Raw genomic sequence first — 15,651 nt, 5'->3', positions numbered from 1 at the left:
CTTCTCTTTCGCCATTTCCTTTGATGAGTATGCAGTGTACATTCAACTTTAACAGTTATCCTAGGTAGCTACATAAAATACAATAACAATTTTGTAATGTATGTAAAGTTTTAGCCACTTTGCTGCTGCAGTTCTTTTCATCCTTACAATGCAACAACAATGAATTACTACACAATTTCTTCTAGCAATCTCAGACCTCCTACCATTTTATGACGAGTAGAGCTTCAAAGTAACATGACAACTATGATCAATAGTTGTCTGCATCATTGTTGGTCAAATGTAGGAAACCTAATAATGTCCTTTATAAATTCTCATGGCAACGAAAATTACTGTTGTATAAAGTCCAAAGACTGTAGGTCCAGCCTCCTTTACAGTGACCCTCTCCCCGTCCCTTACTCGTCTTTGGAAAGTCGTCATCATGGATTTTCTTTATATATGCAGGGGAAAGTACCTCACCTCACCTTTCTATATTTATTATTATATAGAAGTTTCTCTGGTCTCTATAAAACAGAAGAAAAGTTCGGGTGGCTATCTACCATCCTTTTTAAGTTTATTAATTCTTACAAAACTGACCATATGAAAGGGCATTTGGTCTAGTGGTATGATTCTCGCTTTGGGTGCGAGAGGTCCCGAGTTCGATTCTCGGAATGCCCCTTTTAAGATCATTATATAATTTTTTTTAATTATTTCTCGGAATGACCCTTTAGATCAGTATATAATTTTTTTTAATTATAATTTTTTAAAAAATATAATCAAATCAAATACTATTTCGCCACTCAAAATTAGTAGTGCCCCCGTTCAAAAATAATGCCTTTATATATGAGACATCTGTTTTAGGAACCCAAATTTTAGGGACCCTATAAAATTATTATAAGTTTATTTTAAAGAAAAAAATATATTGTATTTTTTAATTTATTTGTCTTACTCTTTTTTAGTTTGTTTCGAAACATGAAAGATTGTTTCTTTCTATTTTGTCAATTTTTAAATTTAATTTTTCACCTGACATGTTTAAGACCACAAAATTAAAAGACATCTTGGTATATATATTTTTAGTTTATGATCATAACATTCGAAACTCTTCTTTACTTCTTTATATATATATAAATAAATAAAACTTTAAGAGATTTATTTTTTGACTTTAGGCCACTGATTAATTTAAGCCGCATCTGGAATTCAAGGCAATAATTAGTATGTTTTTCTAGCTATATTTTTCTACTCAATCTTTTTAATAACTTTCAATTTTCAAAAGATATTTATTAAATAGAAATAATTTAGTAAACTACATATTGTATTTATTGATTTTTTAAAGTACGTAATTATTACTAAGATGATACTTATTTTGGAGCAAGGAGTAAAAGTTATTTTTTTAAAAATAAAAATATGTTTTGAGTTGTTTCCCATATATACTTTTAACTCGTGGACTTTGCTTGAATGCAAAAGCTGTAGGCAACTTTTGATGTTATATATTTGTCTTGTGGTGTTATGTTATTTGACCAGTCAAGAAATTAATCACAACAAGGCAGCAGTCAATGTCAGAAATCATGGTATTCTAAGCTTTGAAAGGAAAAAGACAAATACCAATTTGAATTAATGCAATCACAGAGCTTACTATACATGAAGGAAAAAGCATCAAAGACCAGAAATGTTATCTATAAATCTTGGCTTATCCAAAAAGCATCATTTGTAAAAGGAGAATCTCTTGTCATTCATTATCTTGCTAAACAAAATGAAATTAACATAAAATCTGAAGTTGAATTCTTACTCCAAACAAGAGATCTAGGAACTATTTTGTTCTTGGGGTAAAATTTATTCGCATTCCATGTTTATTCTAAATTATATTACTTTATTATGATTAACTCAAAAATTAAGGTTAGAATATGTATTAGTTAACTATGATTTAGCAGAAAGATTGTAGGTGTAAACATGTATTTGGATTGATATAAACACTGAGTGCGTTTAAATTAAGTTAGCTCCAAATCATATTTGGAATATTTGGATGCCCAAGATGTATTGAATTTAAATCCTTTATAGTGAAACTTAAATAATTGAAACGCTTATAAGTGATGGTGAACTTTTTTTTTCGTAGATATATATAGCCAAATTATTTGTACGTAGTTATAATCATGACCAGCGATCTTAATTAAATAACACAAGAAATTGATTGGTGAAAAGTGAAATAGGACCCATATATTCATTCAATTTTGTGATGATGCATGACACTCAGACAAATCTCCTTATTAACATAGAGTCCGAGGAGGATTGCATCACTACCTCTCATAATAACTAGATCTATAATATATGATAATAAATATACGTACCTTCAAAGTCAACTTATTATTACAACATATTCAGTATAATTCCGTAAGTTAAATCTAAAAAAGATAGAATATAGACAGATTTTATCCTTACCTTAATGGGATATGAGACTATAAAATTATAGGACAAAAATTGAAAAAACAAAACATTGCTTTTTTGGATCAAAGGATGGTGTTAATACTGGCATATACTATCTAGTACGAAGTGTTTGTTTCCATGACTTACATTAACTAAAAAAATATTGCTACCTTTATTATTGTTGGAACTTTGTTTTAAAATAAAATCATAAATCAAATGTTTTGAATGAGAAGTTGTGTCTAAAGATCCTTTCATCTTAAACTGGTTTTTACTTCTCTAGAAGTACGTGATATTCTGCAGAAAAATCTCTCTTTAGTCTTGTATTCTCCCCAAAAACACTCTTTAATTCTTTGCCACATTTTGCACTTGAAAATCAAACGATTTGTCATATATATCCAGTAAAATTATTTGTGTACAATTTCATATCAATTTCATGCCAGAAAATTAGAGCAAATATCACTTTTAGGAAGAAAAAAAACAATGGCATAACATTGTTGGTTGACTCATTATTCCAAGTATACACACCAAACATTAAGTAGAAAACACGAACAATGATCAAATCTCATATTGTTTCCAATATTATGAAGATTGCATTACCTCATCAATAAAAGGTAGATTCATACATAGTCAAATTCTGCCAGGACCATGATATGTGTATACCTACTACATAACTTAATATCAATTGGTTAAACGGAAGAACAGAAAAACAAAAGAATAAATCATACATCAAATTATTAATCCACTTTCAAGTTTTTTTACCACCAAAAGAAAAGAATACATAATACATTAATTAATTAACATCTTATTTTTTTTATTTCCCCCTCAATAATAATAATAATAATATTGAAATTCAATGAGGTCGAAATTTTTGACTGCAAGAATGGCAAGTAACTTCCATGCACGTAGGATCAATCCTACGAGTTGCTCTTTCTTTCAACTTTTCTGCTCTTTCAACTTCTTCTTTAGCTCTTTCCCACATACTCCTTGCACGTGCGAATTCCGACTGAGCCAGCTCTATTTCTCTTCTAGTAAGCTCCCTCACACGTTCCGCGTACGCTTTTTCAATGGCTGCAAGCCGGATTTGCTCAGCGGCTTGCCATTTAAGAGCTTCCACATACCCTGAGTCGAACCGGACATCGGTGTAGTGATTGTGATTGTGATCATGATTTATTGCTGGTCGAATTAGGACACCTTGATGATGATCTGATGGTGGTTTTATTGGTCGTACGCTGATTGAAAGTTGTAGGTCCAACGAAGGAGGTTCAATTGATTCCGATGATAGGATCATGTTTCCAGAAGAATCGGATGGCCAGGACGATGAATTTGCTGCGTTTGTGTGAGTAGAAAGAAAATGTAGCTCCTTCTGGTGATCTTCCATTATTAAGGTCTCTACAAGTGATGCTGCTCAGAAAAGTTAACAAACAATTAGGGAAACTTAAATCAACAAATAAGTTGTTTCAATATGTTCATCTTACTTTTCGTTTTAGTCTGTTTCACATGATATATTTAAGATCATAAGACTAAAAGACATTTTAATACATTCTACATCTCTTCAGTTTAAGACCACACGATTCAGAATTTTTCTTTACTTTCTTAAACTTTGTGTCAAATGTAAACTAGATAAACAAATTGAAACTGAAGGAGTATATATATCTACATTGGTATTGTACGTTACAGAATAATTAGGGTAACAACAAACGAGTATACTAGGGTGGATGATCCTTTCACGCTTAACCAGAGATTTTTAATTTCGTTCGAATTTTGAGAACGAAAAAAAAATTATAATACTAAATACATGGTGTGAATTTGGATTAGTCAGGATGGTTAGGTCTAGACAATAGATTCTTATATGAAAAAAAATTGAAAAAATTGAATTATATATATTGATAGTTTAAGAAAAATTACTAATTTTACTAGCATGTATAACTTAAATCCAACAAATAATTACTACATATGTATAGATCATTGCATTATTCTTTGGATAAAATACACTCCTAGCTAGTAAAACTTGAGTTAATCCATAAATTAAAATCCACAACTAGATGCATAATTCTTATCAAATACTCCATAATTTCATTCATACAAAAAGAAATACATGTGTGTACTAAACTCCTTGTCTTGTTCCCCCCTCATTTTGTGACTTACCAGAAAGAAGTTTAAAGAGGATACCCAAAAAAGAAAAATCTAGCTAGTTGCATTTCATTTTGGCCTTATCATCTACTCTAGCTAGCTTCTGATGATGAAAAATGTAGAATTTGGTAGGTCAAAATGAAATGCAGCTAGTATTCTTTTTTTCTTCTTTTGTTATGTGAAAGATAGAAAATGAACCGTACCAATTATGACATTCTTTTCCTTTTAGACACTCAAATTCACACAATGTTTGACACCATCCTAAATACTACTACTTTTAATAATATTTTATACAAATTTTGCATGTTTCTAGAATTCAAATCTATGTTTTGGCATGAAGCTTTATTTCAAACTAAAATTTTCAACTATTACTATAATATTTTCTTTCATTACTTGTTTAGTGCATGAAATTGCCCAAAAGTATATAATATGAACAGCCGTATGATCGGATTAAATATCCTAAAAATTAGGTTGAATTTCTATCAACAGTCCTTTGCTTAACTCTTTGTATGCCAGATATATAAATATTTTTTGTTATAACATATAGTTCAAAGAGATGATTTGAAATTCTGGTGATGCATGTGAACGGCAATTTCTTTCATGTAAAAATACAATAGGTACAATCTAATTAATAAAAGATTAAAAAAAATAGAAAACAAACCAAGTAGAAGAATAGAAACTAAATAACAAAGGCAAATCGAGGAGAATTGTGAGAATACTAAATGAATAATTCTCATGTCCCCATTAATCATTAGAGAATACTTACTAAATTTTGGCTTTTATTAAAGAAAACTACTAAAACATCAAACGAGAAAAACGGAAAACTAACATTCCTTAAGTTATTGTCTAACAATAAATCATCAAAGATTTTCTAAGTAAGAATATTATATATCCTACAGAGAGGCATCCAAAAATACGATGTGTTCAATGCTAAAAATCTTAAAAATTGAAGACAGATTCAAATTTTGAACCGCCAATTAAAGAACATATATATGTGACATATATAGATATATTCCAGTAGTAGTAATGTTAGAATCATTACCTACAAAATTATGGTATATGATCCCTTTAAATCTTTTCTTTGACTTAACCAAGAGAATGTCAAAAGGATAGAGTAGCTAGCTAGTTAAGAAAATCCAATTTCCTTTATTCTTCACTAAAAACTTTATAAATTGTAATTGAACAGAGGAAATGGTAACTAGCTACATGATTAATTTCAGGAAAAATATATGTAATTGTACGTAGCTAGTAATCATGAAGATACCAACAAATTTTGACAGAAAATAAAAAAGATCAATATGATACACAAGAATACAATCAAAAGAAAGCAGTAAGATGAAATCTTTTCAATAATTATTTCTAAAGCACGAAAAAAGCCAAGAATGAATGAAGAAGAAATAGTACCTTTGTGAGTTTCAGTATTCAATGAATTCGTATAAAGAAAGAGAGAGATATAGATGTACTAATTGTTTTCTGCTCGAAAGCTCGAAATGATCAGACTGTGAAGGTAGGGAATTAGGTATATGAACAAAATTGAAGACAATAATTGGGAAGCCCTAAAAAAAAGGACTTAAACTTTTTCACACAAGACGTTATGGGGAGAGAGATGATCGATAATGAATGAATGAGAAGCAACAAAGAGAAAACGACTTTTGAAACCGATAGATTTTGACAACATATATTGGGGGGTGGGGGTGCCACATATGTATATATTTATATATATTATATATGTGTGTGTGATATATAGTAGTAAAAGACTAGTAGTAATTGTATGACATATATATACACAAAATCACATGGACGGTTTGCCAGTGGGAGAGACAAAGGCATTACCTACTTGCATGGGTTAAAGTGGACGTACACAAAGCACCAAAAATGTAATTACAAATTTCAGGAAAAAAGTGAATGTACTATGTGGGTCACCTCATCCGACCCCTCACCCCACACAATACATAAGGTGTATATTCTCTTCTCCGGTCTGGTCGGAAAGACAGAGTTAAGATTTTGAATTTATAAGTTTTAATTTAAGAAAAAGAAAGTTATTATATTTTTTATAAGTTATTTATACATATTAAGTGTATTTTTTTAATATAAATACAAAATTTACGTCAGAGCTAGTGCATTCTATCTAATCCACAAACAGAAGTCTACCTCCGCCCCTATCATATCCTCAAGTTCTTCTTTCAATATATTATTGATTGATTTTTCAATTAATGAAAATTATATTATCGTGATTCTTTCATATTTAACTAGATGTCTTAAGTTTGAATGTTGAGAATAAAAAAAAATTATTTAGAAGAAATATAAACTAGCCGGGTCAATTAACTTCAATATCAAATCAAATGAATCAACCCAAAAAATATATTTTTAATGAAAAGAGGAAGCATTTCTTCTGGACCTAATTAGATATCTTATTTTCAATTTATTTACAAGACTTATGTTGTTCTTTCTTTACGCTTTTTATCAATATTTAAGATATTTTTTAAAAGGTCTCACATAAGATCACTAAAACTTATATATATCTTTTCAATCTTTTAAACTATTTAAATTTTGTTCGTACACTCAATAATAAAAAGGTGAATTTATTTGTTCTTTAAATGTGTAAAGTTTTAACACTTAAAGCTCTGGTGTTTAATTTGAATCTTCCTCAATTTATATACTCCCTCCGCTTTATATTAATTGTCACATAAATTTTTTCAAACAATTTTTAAAATTAAAGAACCTTTTTGGGCGTTACATTTTAGCCTCTTTTTTTTCATCTATTACACTACCAAGTAATCACCAAAAGTAAGTTATTAACTCGTAGAGGATAAGTTAAAGTTAAACCCATACAAAAAGTGACCATTTTTAGGAACGTGACAATGTTTTTGGCTATTCATAAAACGGAAAGTAACAAAAAGATACGGAATAGTGAAGTCCGTAATTAATAAAACTTAAATTGATCTTACCTTAATAGTGATTAATACTAATTAAATCAGACATCTAAATTGGGATTGGTGGAGTACATTTGATTATTACTGCAAGAGAAAAAAGGTGTTTTAATTTAGTTTAGAAGAATGACGTGCTTAAAGTAATGAAAAGTAGGGGAACAAGGAAAATTAAAACTGGTAAAGATGGATTAATTCATAAGTATCTTCCACATTATCCAAAAACATAAACGTGGAATGTTGAATTTCGTTCTTTAGCAACGTAACTATCAGAAACAACTAGCAAGATTTAGTTATGACAGGAAAATCTTCATGATTATACTCCACCAAGTGTGTGCTACTCTTAAAATATTTTACAATTTAATAATTACATTGCAAATATACCAAGTACTTTATAATAGAGAAAAAATGGGGTGTACAAATTTACCCTTCGTTGATTATCGTTAACCTATCTCCCAGATTCCAACCTTATATATATATATATATATATATTTCAAAAAATAATTGAACTATCTGAGCCATTAAGTCAACCTCTAATCTTATATTTAAGAGATTCAAAATCTCTTTATATATATAAAATATTTAAAAGAAATACCTTATATATATTATAATTTTTTGCCAAGAATGTTTTGAACGCTTCCCCACCCGCCCCTAATATATATATATATATATATATATATATATATATATAAAAGAAAATAGTGAAACTAGGGAGTATATATACGTTTGTTCATGTCAGCTGAGGAAACAGTGATGTCATGTCTCACCTCGATGATGAAGCACATTCATCGTATTAAGTTGAATAGTCTTCTCTTTCTGGTTTCTGTCTCTTTTATGTGTGGCCTGCACTAATCTTCAACAATATTCTCATACTTCAAATACCAGAATTTAAACATTTATAGTACGTACACCACTATTTTGTAACAATAAATATATATCTCTACTCTCCTCAAAAATATTATTTGCGCACATTATAATAGACTATCTATATCATATCTCAAGTCCTTCCCCGAACTTTGCTAACAATGAATATTTTATGCACCAAATTATTTTTTTTACTTTTAAAATCAATTTCAACACCTAAAAGCATTGGATATTTTAATAAGCTACGTGTATATATATAAACTTGAGCTCTTAAATAAATACTTAAGCGGTTGGTGAAAGAGTAATAATGAGATCCACACGTGCATAGAGGTCTGTGTACTAATTTTTATTAACACTCCTATTGAAGATGGAACTAGGCGCACTGGCGACACTAAAAATTTCGTTAAGCATGTTCATATAATTTTCTATATACATAGCATAAAGACGTTCAACTGATCATCCTTCACAAATCACCATATATAATTACTCTAGTTACTCTAGTGGGGTTGGGGGTATAACGGTGGGGTTATTAATTACTAGTAACTTTATACAAGATAGAGAGAGGGAGGAAGAGAGTAACTTTATTGGTAGGGTAATGTTGTCGGGGCTCTACATATATACCAAATGAATAAAGGTAGCTACTGATGGATCTCTAACTTTATTTGTATTGAGTATGATCCATCCATGGAAGAAAAGCTAGAAGATTGGCACGTGGGAGGTGGCACATGTTAGAAGAAAATGAAATGATGAAGATGATGAAATTCATGATATTATTTTTTGGTTGCAGAATCTACTGCTTGGAACCTTTATATGTGGGTCCATCCTCCATGTGGGTTTCCACGATTTTGTTTGATCATAAACATGTGCTTACCCAGACTTGGTTTCAACTTTAACATGATATTAACAACCATTTCTTGAATTCAATCGGCAAAACAATAAGGTAAAAGTTTAGATAGTTAATCAAATAAGCTAATAAAAAAATTGTAAAAAGTAAACTTATAAATTCGAAAGAGGGGGGAAAATACAAAGGATATGAAAAAAAATTAAGATTTTGAAATTATTCATAAGCAACACGACTTAAATCTGTTAGGAAAAAAAATTTATATGTTTTAAGTGCATTACTCCAGAGTATTGTTCATGATTGTGTTCTTCATTTGCTAGAAAATTGATGAGTTTGTCTCTCTCCAAATATGTGTAAGTGTGGCCTTATTGGCGGCAACATATTCATAGTAGTCACACAAGGTGGGATCTACGAAGATAGATATATACAAATATTATTCTTATCTTACGAAGATATAGAAAGGATGTTTTTGAAAAATCTCGGCTCAAATAACGCAAATGAAAGAACATTCAAAAGGAAATAAATAAAACATGTACAAGAAGAAGCATCACATAACATACGGAAAAGGGAAACAATTACAACAGCAAAGTGATCATGTGATAACCATAACTCAAGACAATAACAACGATAGCAATATAAATTACAAGACAAGTTTTGACAGCTTGTTGGTCTTCAACAACTATCTATAATCTTCGATAATAGGTCGAAGTGAATGATGTTGAATCATGAATGTCCTCTTCATTAATAAGTTTGACGGTATTAAGCAATATGTTTCCTCTATTTATGCAGTATTGTACTCTATTAATTTGTTATTAATATGGACAAGGCAAAGAAGAAAAAAAGTAATATATGAACCAGCAAAAGCGAAGGACAGAGTATCTATTTTATCCCTAAAATATGACATGTCGAGAACAGTATTTATATGATAGAGGTGGACGATAGGAATATTATACATGTTATGGAGCAAGGCGTAAGCTTCCCCCACCAAATTAAATTATTTTCATTTTTAGAAGGTGTCATCTTTGAAGAGTCCCATATCAGATAAAAAATGGAAATGATAATTTTCTTATATAGTATCGGATAATTATTCCTTTATGAGTTAGTTTTTAGGTTTGAATTAAGTCCAAGGTCCATTTAATATTAGACACAAGGTGGGTGTCGCCCAAGTTAGGGGGGAAAGAATGAGTTGGTCCTTATTATATGATATTTGGATAATCCTTTTCTCAACAACTAACTTTTAAAATTGAGTTAGGTCCAAATACATTTAGCAGGAGAATACTTATTTATTTGATTTGTTACGTGAAGATGAGAATTTTTGAAAATTGAGCAAGATATTGGATGTAACCATTACATCATTATTAAGCAAAGCTAGAGGCAGCCTTTTAACAAAATTAACTAAAATATGAATCATCTAATTGATTCCTCGTTTAACAACTTACAATAATTGGAATTACTTCTAGTCTAAGATATAATGATTATTTTTGTTTTATAAGTTGTTGAATATATATAAATCAATGAGCTCATTAATTTGTCTCGGACAAGAACTGAGGCGTTAGGTATATAAAGTGCATGGCCCTAGTTAGAGAGAAACCAATTATTCCATTGTAGTTGGAATAAAAGGAGAGAGCTAGGGATAAGATGAAGATGGAAAAATAATTGAAATAATTAAAAATCAAGTCAAATGAAAGTGGCATTTCTAAGATAAAGGAGTCAATCTTTTCATCCTTGTTTAGTTGAGCTGGGGAAAAGGAAAAAAAAAGAGATGGTAGACTTTTTATGTGTTGTTGCTATTAATAATATACTAATTATCTTGTGATTTAGATAACGCCATCTTCCTCGAAAAGGTCAAATGCCAAAGTACATTTATATATTGTTTAATATTTCCAGAGAAAACGCTTAAAGAAAATTAAAGAACTTGTTTGTAAACTACATTTTAAAGTGTCAATTTGCAAACAAAATTAAAGGTGGGAAAATTGGAAAAGTAAGGCATGTTCATGTCATTTGATAAGTGATACAAGTAGCTAGGGATCTTCTTCCAATTCTCATATTGTCTTTTTATATTTAATATAATTTTATAATAATATATTTAATATAATTTTATAAGTGGAGTTTGGAGAAGATGGAATTACGGAAACTTTACTCCTATTTTTGTGGAAAAAAGATGTTTTGATTGACCATCAAACTCAAAAGATTTTAACTTATATATTTAGTCAAAAATTTTAATTATCATTTTGTCCTTTTTACATATTTAACACATTGAATAAAGACAATTATTGAAGGGCCAAATACTATTAATTAGCATTATTTGAGTGGCATCATAAAGTTACTTTACTTGGTTTTACTCGGACCAATTAATCATATATATGACCTAAAGAATTGAATGATGTCGGCAATATTTATATATATAGATTTTTCATGACGATTTTATACGTGGGTGACTCCTTTAATCACCACAAGAAGGGTTTTTGTGATAACACAATAATATCGCTATAATAGTTTTAATGGTGACTATATTCAAGTCATCAAAAAAGGTTGACGATTTTTCTAGTTTCTATGGTGTCTTCATTCGTCATAAAAAGGCATATTTCACTATTAAAAAAAACTCGAATTGCCGATGGTATATGTCAAAAAATTATGAAAAAAAAATAATATATATATATATATATAAAAAAATTATGACCCATTAAAAATATTATATTTTCGACAGGAATGTATTTACTAATTAATTGTATTCTTTTTGATAATGTATATCGGTAAAATTCAATCTCAGAGTCTCTGTTTATTTAGATATCATGTTGAAACGTATGATCATCTCTCCTAAAAATTTGAAGGGTTAGACAGAGCATATTTTTATAATTTAATTGTACATTCTCCACATTGTTCAACTGTATATTGGTTGACACATGAAAATCAAAGGGCATGAAAGGAAAGAAAAATTTTGATGGGTTGAAAAGGAGCTCCAATTAATATATACTTCCTAGCTTTGGTGCACGAGATATTATGGGGTATATGAATTGGTTTAAATTTTATAAATATCAAATCAAATTATTTGTATTGAATTTTTAAATCTAGAAACTAAATTAAATTAGTAAATTCTGATTTTTCAACCTTGAATTTTTGGGGTTTTTTTTTAATTTTGGGTTTTCTAATTTTTTTAATAAAATATTCATTAATTAACTTGTGCTTCAAATATTTATTTAGTCTTACCAAAATATAACTATCTAAGGTGCATGCTTTTTTAAAAAATAACATAAAATATGAGATGAGTGATGACACTAAAATATTCAACAAAAAATAATAATGAAATCGCATAAAACAAATATTACAAATTAATAAGTCATAATGAAAATGATCATAATTTAGAAGTACTAAACCATGCTAAAATAAGTCTAGTAAGTATTAATGACATGACTAAACATTAAAAAAAAAGTTAAAATTGAATTTTGTATTTAATTTAAATGTCTAAATCAATATAAAACTAAAGAACAAATATTTATATTTATTGTCATTCTTAGTGGTGAATTAATTTAGTTATTTTTATCATTAGTATTGATTTGATTTTGATTTGAACTTTATTAGAATTGTTAATAACTATGGATTGTAACATTTATACCAAATTATACCAACACAAGTATAGTTGAGTTTTATTTTTTCAATACCAAACTAAGTCAAATTAAAACCAACCATGCACTAGTCGAAATTATTATTTTTTCGCTTTAACGCAATTTACGGTTTAATTCAGTTTTTAATTTGATTTTGTACACCCTTAACTATACGTATGTCTCGAGTGGATTTTTTTTTTAGTTAAAATCAAATTAAATCAATCAAAATATAATTAAATTTTTTTCCCAATATCAAACCAAATCATGCCCAAATTAATTTCTTTTTCGATTTATCACATAATGGAAGGTACATGAACACAAGTATGGAATCTTGCTTTATTTAATTATGAAGGGTTTTTTATTCGTAAAACTTCCTAAATCATATCCATTAACATCAAGTTCCTTCAAACCATAAAGTAAAGGAACCAATCCATTGTTATCAAATAGACAAGAAAATTATTGACATCGAACTGAATTTGAAGTTTATGTGTTTTAAATTTGTCATTTTATAGCTCGTTTGATTTATTGGATTCACTGTTAAATATATTTATACATATCTAATGAATTTTCTAATACAAAGATAAAATCTAAGCAAAAACTATTGAGCTCATCTGAATCCGTACATGATAATGACAAAGACGATTTTTTTTAAACCAATTAAGTTCAATATCTACTATAAATATATTAAAAATTGATATTATTATAGTTTAACTTTTCAATTCCGCTACTCTAACATTGACTCGATACCTAATATTGTAGCTCCGCCCCGAAGGAAAAGCACTTGAGAGCATGAGGAATGAGGACATGCTTTGCCGAAAGAGAAAAAGGGAATGGATAGTGTAAAAGCTGGAAAGTCTGCTAAAAAAAATTACTACTAGCTACCTAAGTACTCCTACTTGCTTTGCTTTATTATTTTCACTAATTAATGTTTACTTAGTATTACTAAATAAGCATGGTTATATATGTAGTGTACTTTGTGTGTGTTTAATTAACTGCAGAAAGTAAATATTATGAGTTGTAAAGATGAATTATTATGTGCAACAAGACCACAAGGGAGGCTTTATTATTAGGTCTGAGCCTTTGAGGTTGACTTATAAAGGAACTTTTGGTTTTTTTCTTCATTATTTATAAAAAAATTTAAAAAAAAATTTAATCTTATTCTGACAAAATATCTTAAAAAGGGTAAAGACAATAACAAGTGTGCGTGATGAAGAGATTTGGATTAAAGCTGTTTGGATCATCAATACCATATGCTTTGGATCAATAACCCTCTAATAATATTTTTTAAAAAGCCTGTGATGTATGGCATGCAAATGACAACTAGCTTGTAGTTCGTTTACAGCTTTTTTTTGTCTAATGGTCCATATCTTTCCTTTTTGTTTGGACTTATATTATTATTAAAAAAACTCTAATCTTAAACTAATGTTAGTGAATATTAAAGGTGGACAGTCTCATATTTGCAAGTTTTAAAATGAGTTAGAATCAACAAATGGATCATGACTCAAAAGGTTTTATTGAGTCATGATGAATTGGTAAACTTGAACTAAACAACATATCTTAACTCAGTCAGTCCAACTCAAAATTATTTCTGAGGTTTTTATATTTTAAATTTTTTTAATCACCTTAACCAATTAATAGCATGTTTGGATTGCCTTATTTTTAAGCAGCTTATAAGTTGAAAACTGCTTATAAGTTAAAAAAAAGAAGTAGGTGCAGGCCAACTTTTTTTTTTGATTTATAATCTGTTTTCAACTTATAAAGTGCTTAATATAAGCTTATCCAAATAAACCCAACTATTTATTGGGGCTTATTTTAAGCACAAAATGACTTTAAGTTGGTCATCCAAACACTCAAAAAAAGCTGAAATTAAAACAGCTTATAAGTCAATCCAAACGGCCTCTAAGTCAAAAAATATTGTACTTTTCTTCTTTGTACGTAGATGGGAAAAAGAACGTTTAAACGTATAAAGAAAGAAATTCACATGAAAGCTAGGTTTTTTACTGATCAAAATAAGGGTTGTATCGAAATTTACCCATTATAGAACATGTTCATAGCCAAATCTATTCAAATTTGGGTTGGTTGGGCTCACGGGCGGATCTATGTAGTTGGAAGGGAGTGTCATGCCACCCCGTGATCTCGATTGAAAATCTGTATATACATGTATAGTTATATATATATTTATAAGGAATGTACAAATATTATACATGGCACCTTTAGAAATAAAGAGCATTGTGGTGCTCGTGGTTAAAGCTCAGGTTTATCACTGCAGGGATGCAGAACCAACCTAACAAGTGTAAATTTTGTATGCAAATTTGCTAATAAATATTACTCCCTCCATTTCATATTAAGTGAATTTGTGAGGAAATGCACACACACTAAGAAAAACATTCAAAGACATAATTTGAACCATACTTTCCACTATTGCCCTTTGTAAAATCATAAATATAACTTTGCAAGTAGTGTGATTTATCTCCTAGAAAATATAAAACTTCAATACTGAAAGGGAAAATATGGAAAAAGTTCCAAACATCTATCTTGAACTTTGAACAATTCAATTATTTTGAACAATGAAAAATCCCTTAAAAATGCACTTAATATGAAATGGAGGGAGTATGCATTATCTTACTCTATGCTAGGGATTTTGCCATAGATTACTGTTTAAAGTAGCGTGTCATCCATAGATCGAAAATCCTGGATCCGCCTCTGGTTAAGGTGGTTATATTTTTCTAGGCTAAAGTTTTAAATTTGATATCTCAAGTTATCTTAGATCGACGAAACAAAATCTTAAGAAGTTTCTTAGAGATGGCAATTCAGGGTTTTTTTAAAATTCAAATTAGTGTGTGACGAATGGAACATGATTGAAAATATTTCTTCAAAGTTTTCACTTTTCCTT

The 15,651-nt window shown here is 29.2% G+C and overlaps 1 protein-coding gene and 1 non-coding gene across 2 annotated transcripts; one reads left to right on the top strand and one right to left on the bottom strand.

The window, feature by feature from the left end:
* Positions 1-582: 582 nt before the first annotated feature.
* Positions 583-654, top strand: TRNAP-UGG (transfer RNA proline (anticodon UGG)). Its single transcript has one exon. It is a non-coding gene; the product is annotated as a tRNA-Pro (tRNA).
* A 2,462-nt stretch (positions 655-3,116) lies between these two features.
* LOC129895589 (zinc finger protein SHOOT GRAVITROPISM 5) lies at positions 3,117-6,140 on the bottom strand. The gene is made up of 2 exons (XM_055971315.1): positions 5,929-6,140; positions 3,117-3,795 (listed from the first exon to the last, which is right to left on the bottom strand). Exon 2 carries the CDS (start codon positions 3,770-3,772, stop codon positions 3,245-3,247), a length of 528 nt encoding a protein of 175 aa, XP_055827290.1. The 5' UTR covers positions 3,773-3,795; positions 5,929-6,140; the 3' UTR covers positions 3,117-3,244.
* Between the last annotated feature and the right edge of the window lie 9,511 nt (positions 6,141-15,651).

This window comes from Solanum dulcamara, chromosome 7, assembly GCF_947179165.1.
Source record: "Solanum dulcamara chromosome 7, daSolDulc1.2, whole genome shotgun sequence".
In the NCBI taxonomy this organism is placed as follows: Eukaryota; Viridiplantae; Streptophyta; class Magnoliopsida; order Solanales; family Solanaceae; genus Solanum; species Solanum dulcamara.
Note: the sequence above shows the minus strand (reverse complement) of the source record. Positions and strands in the feature narration are given on the sequence as shown.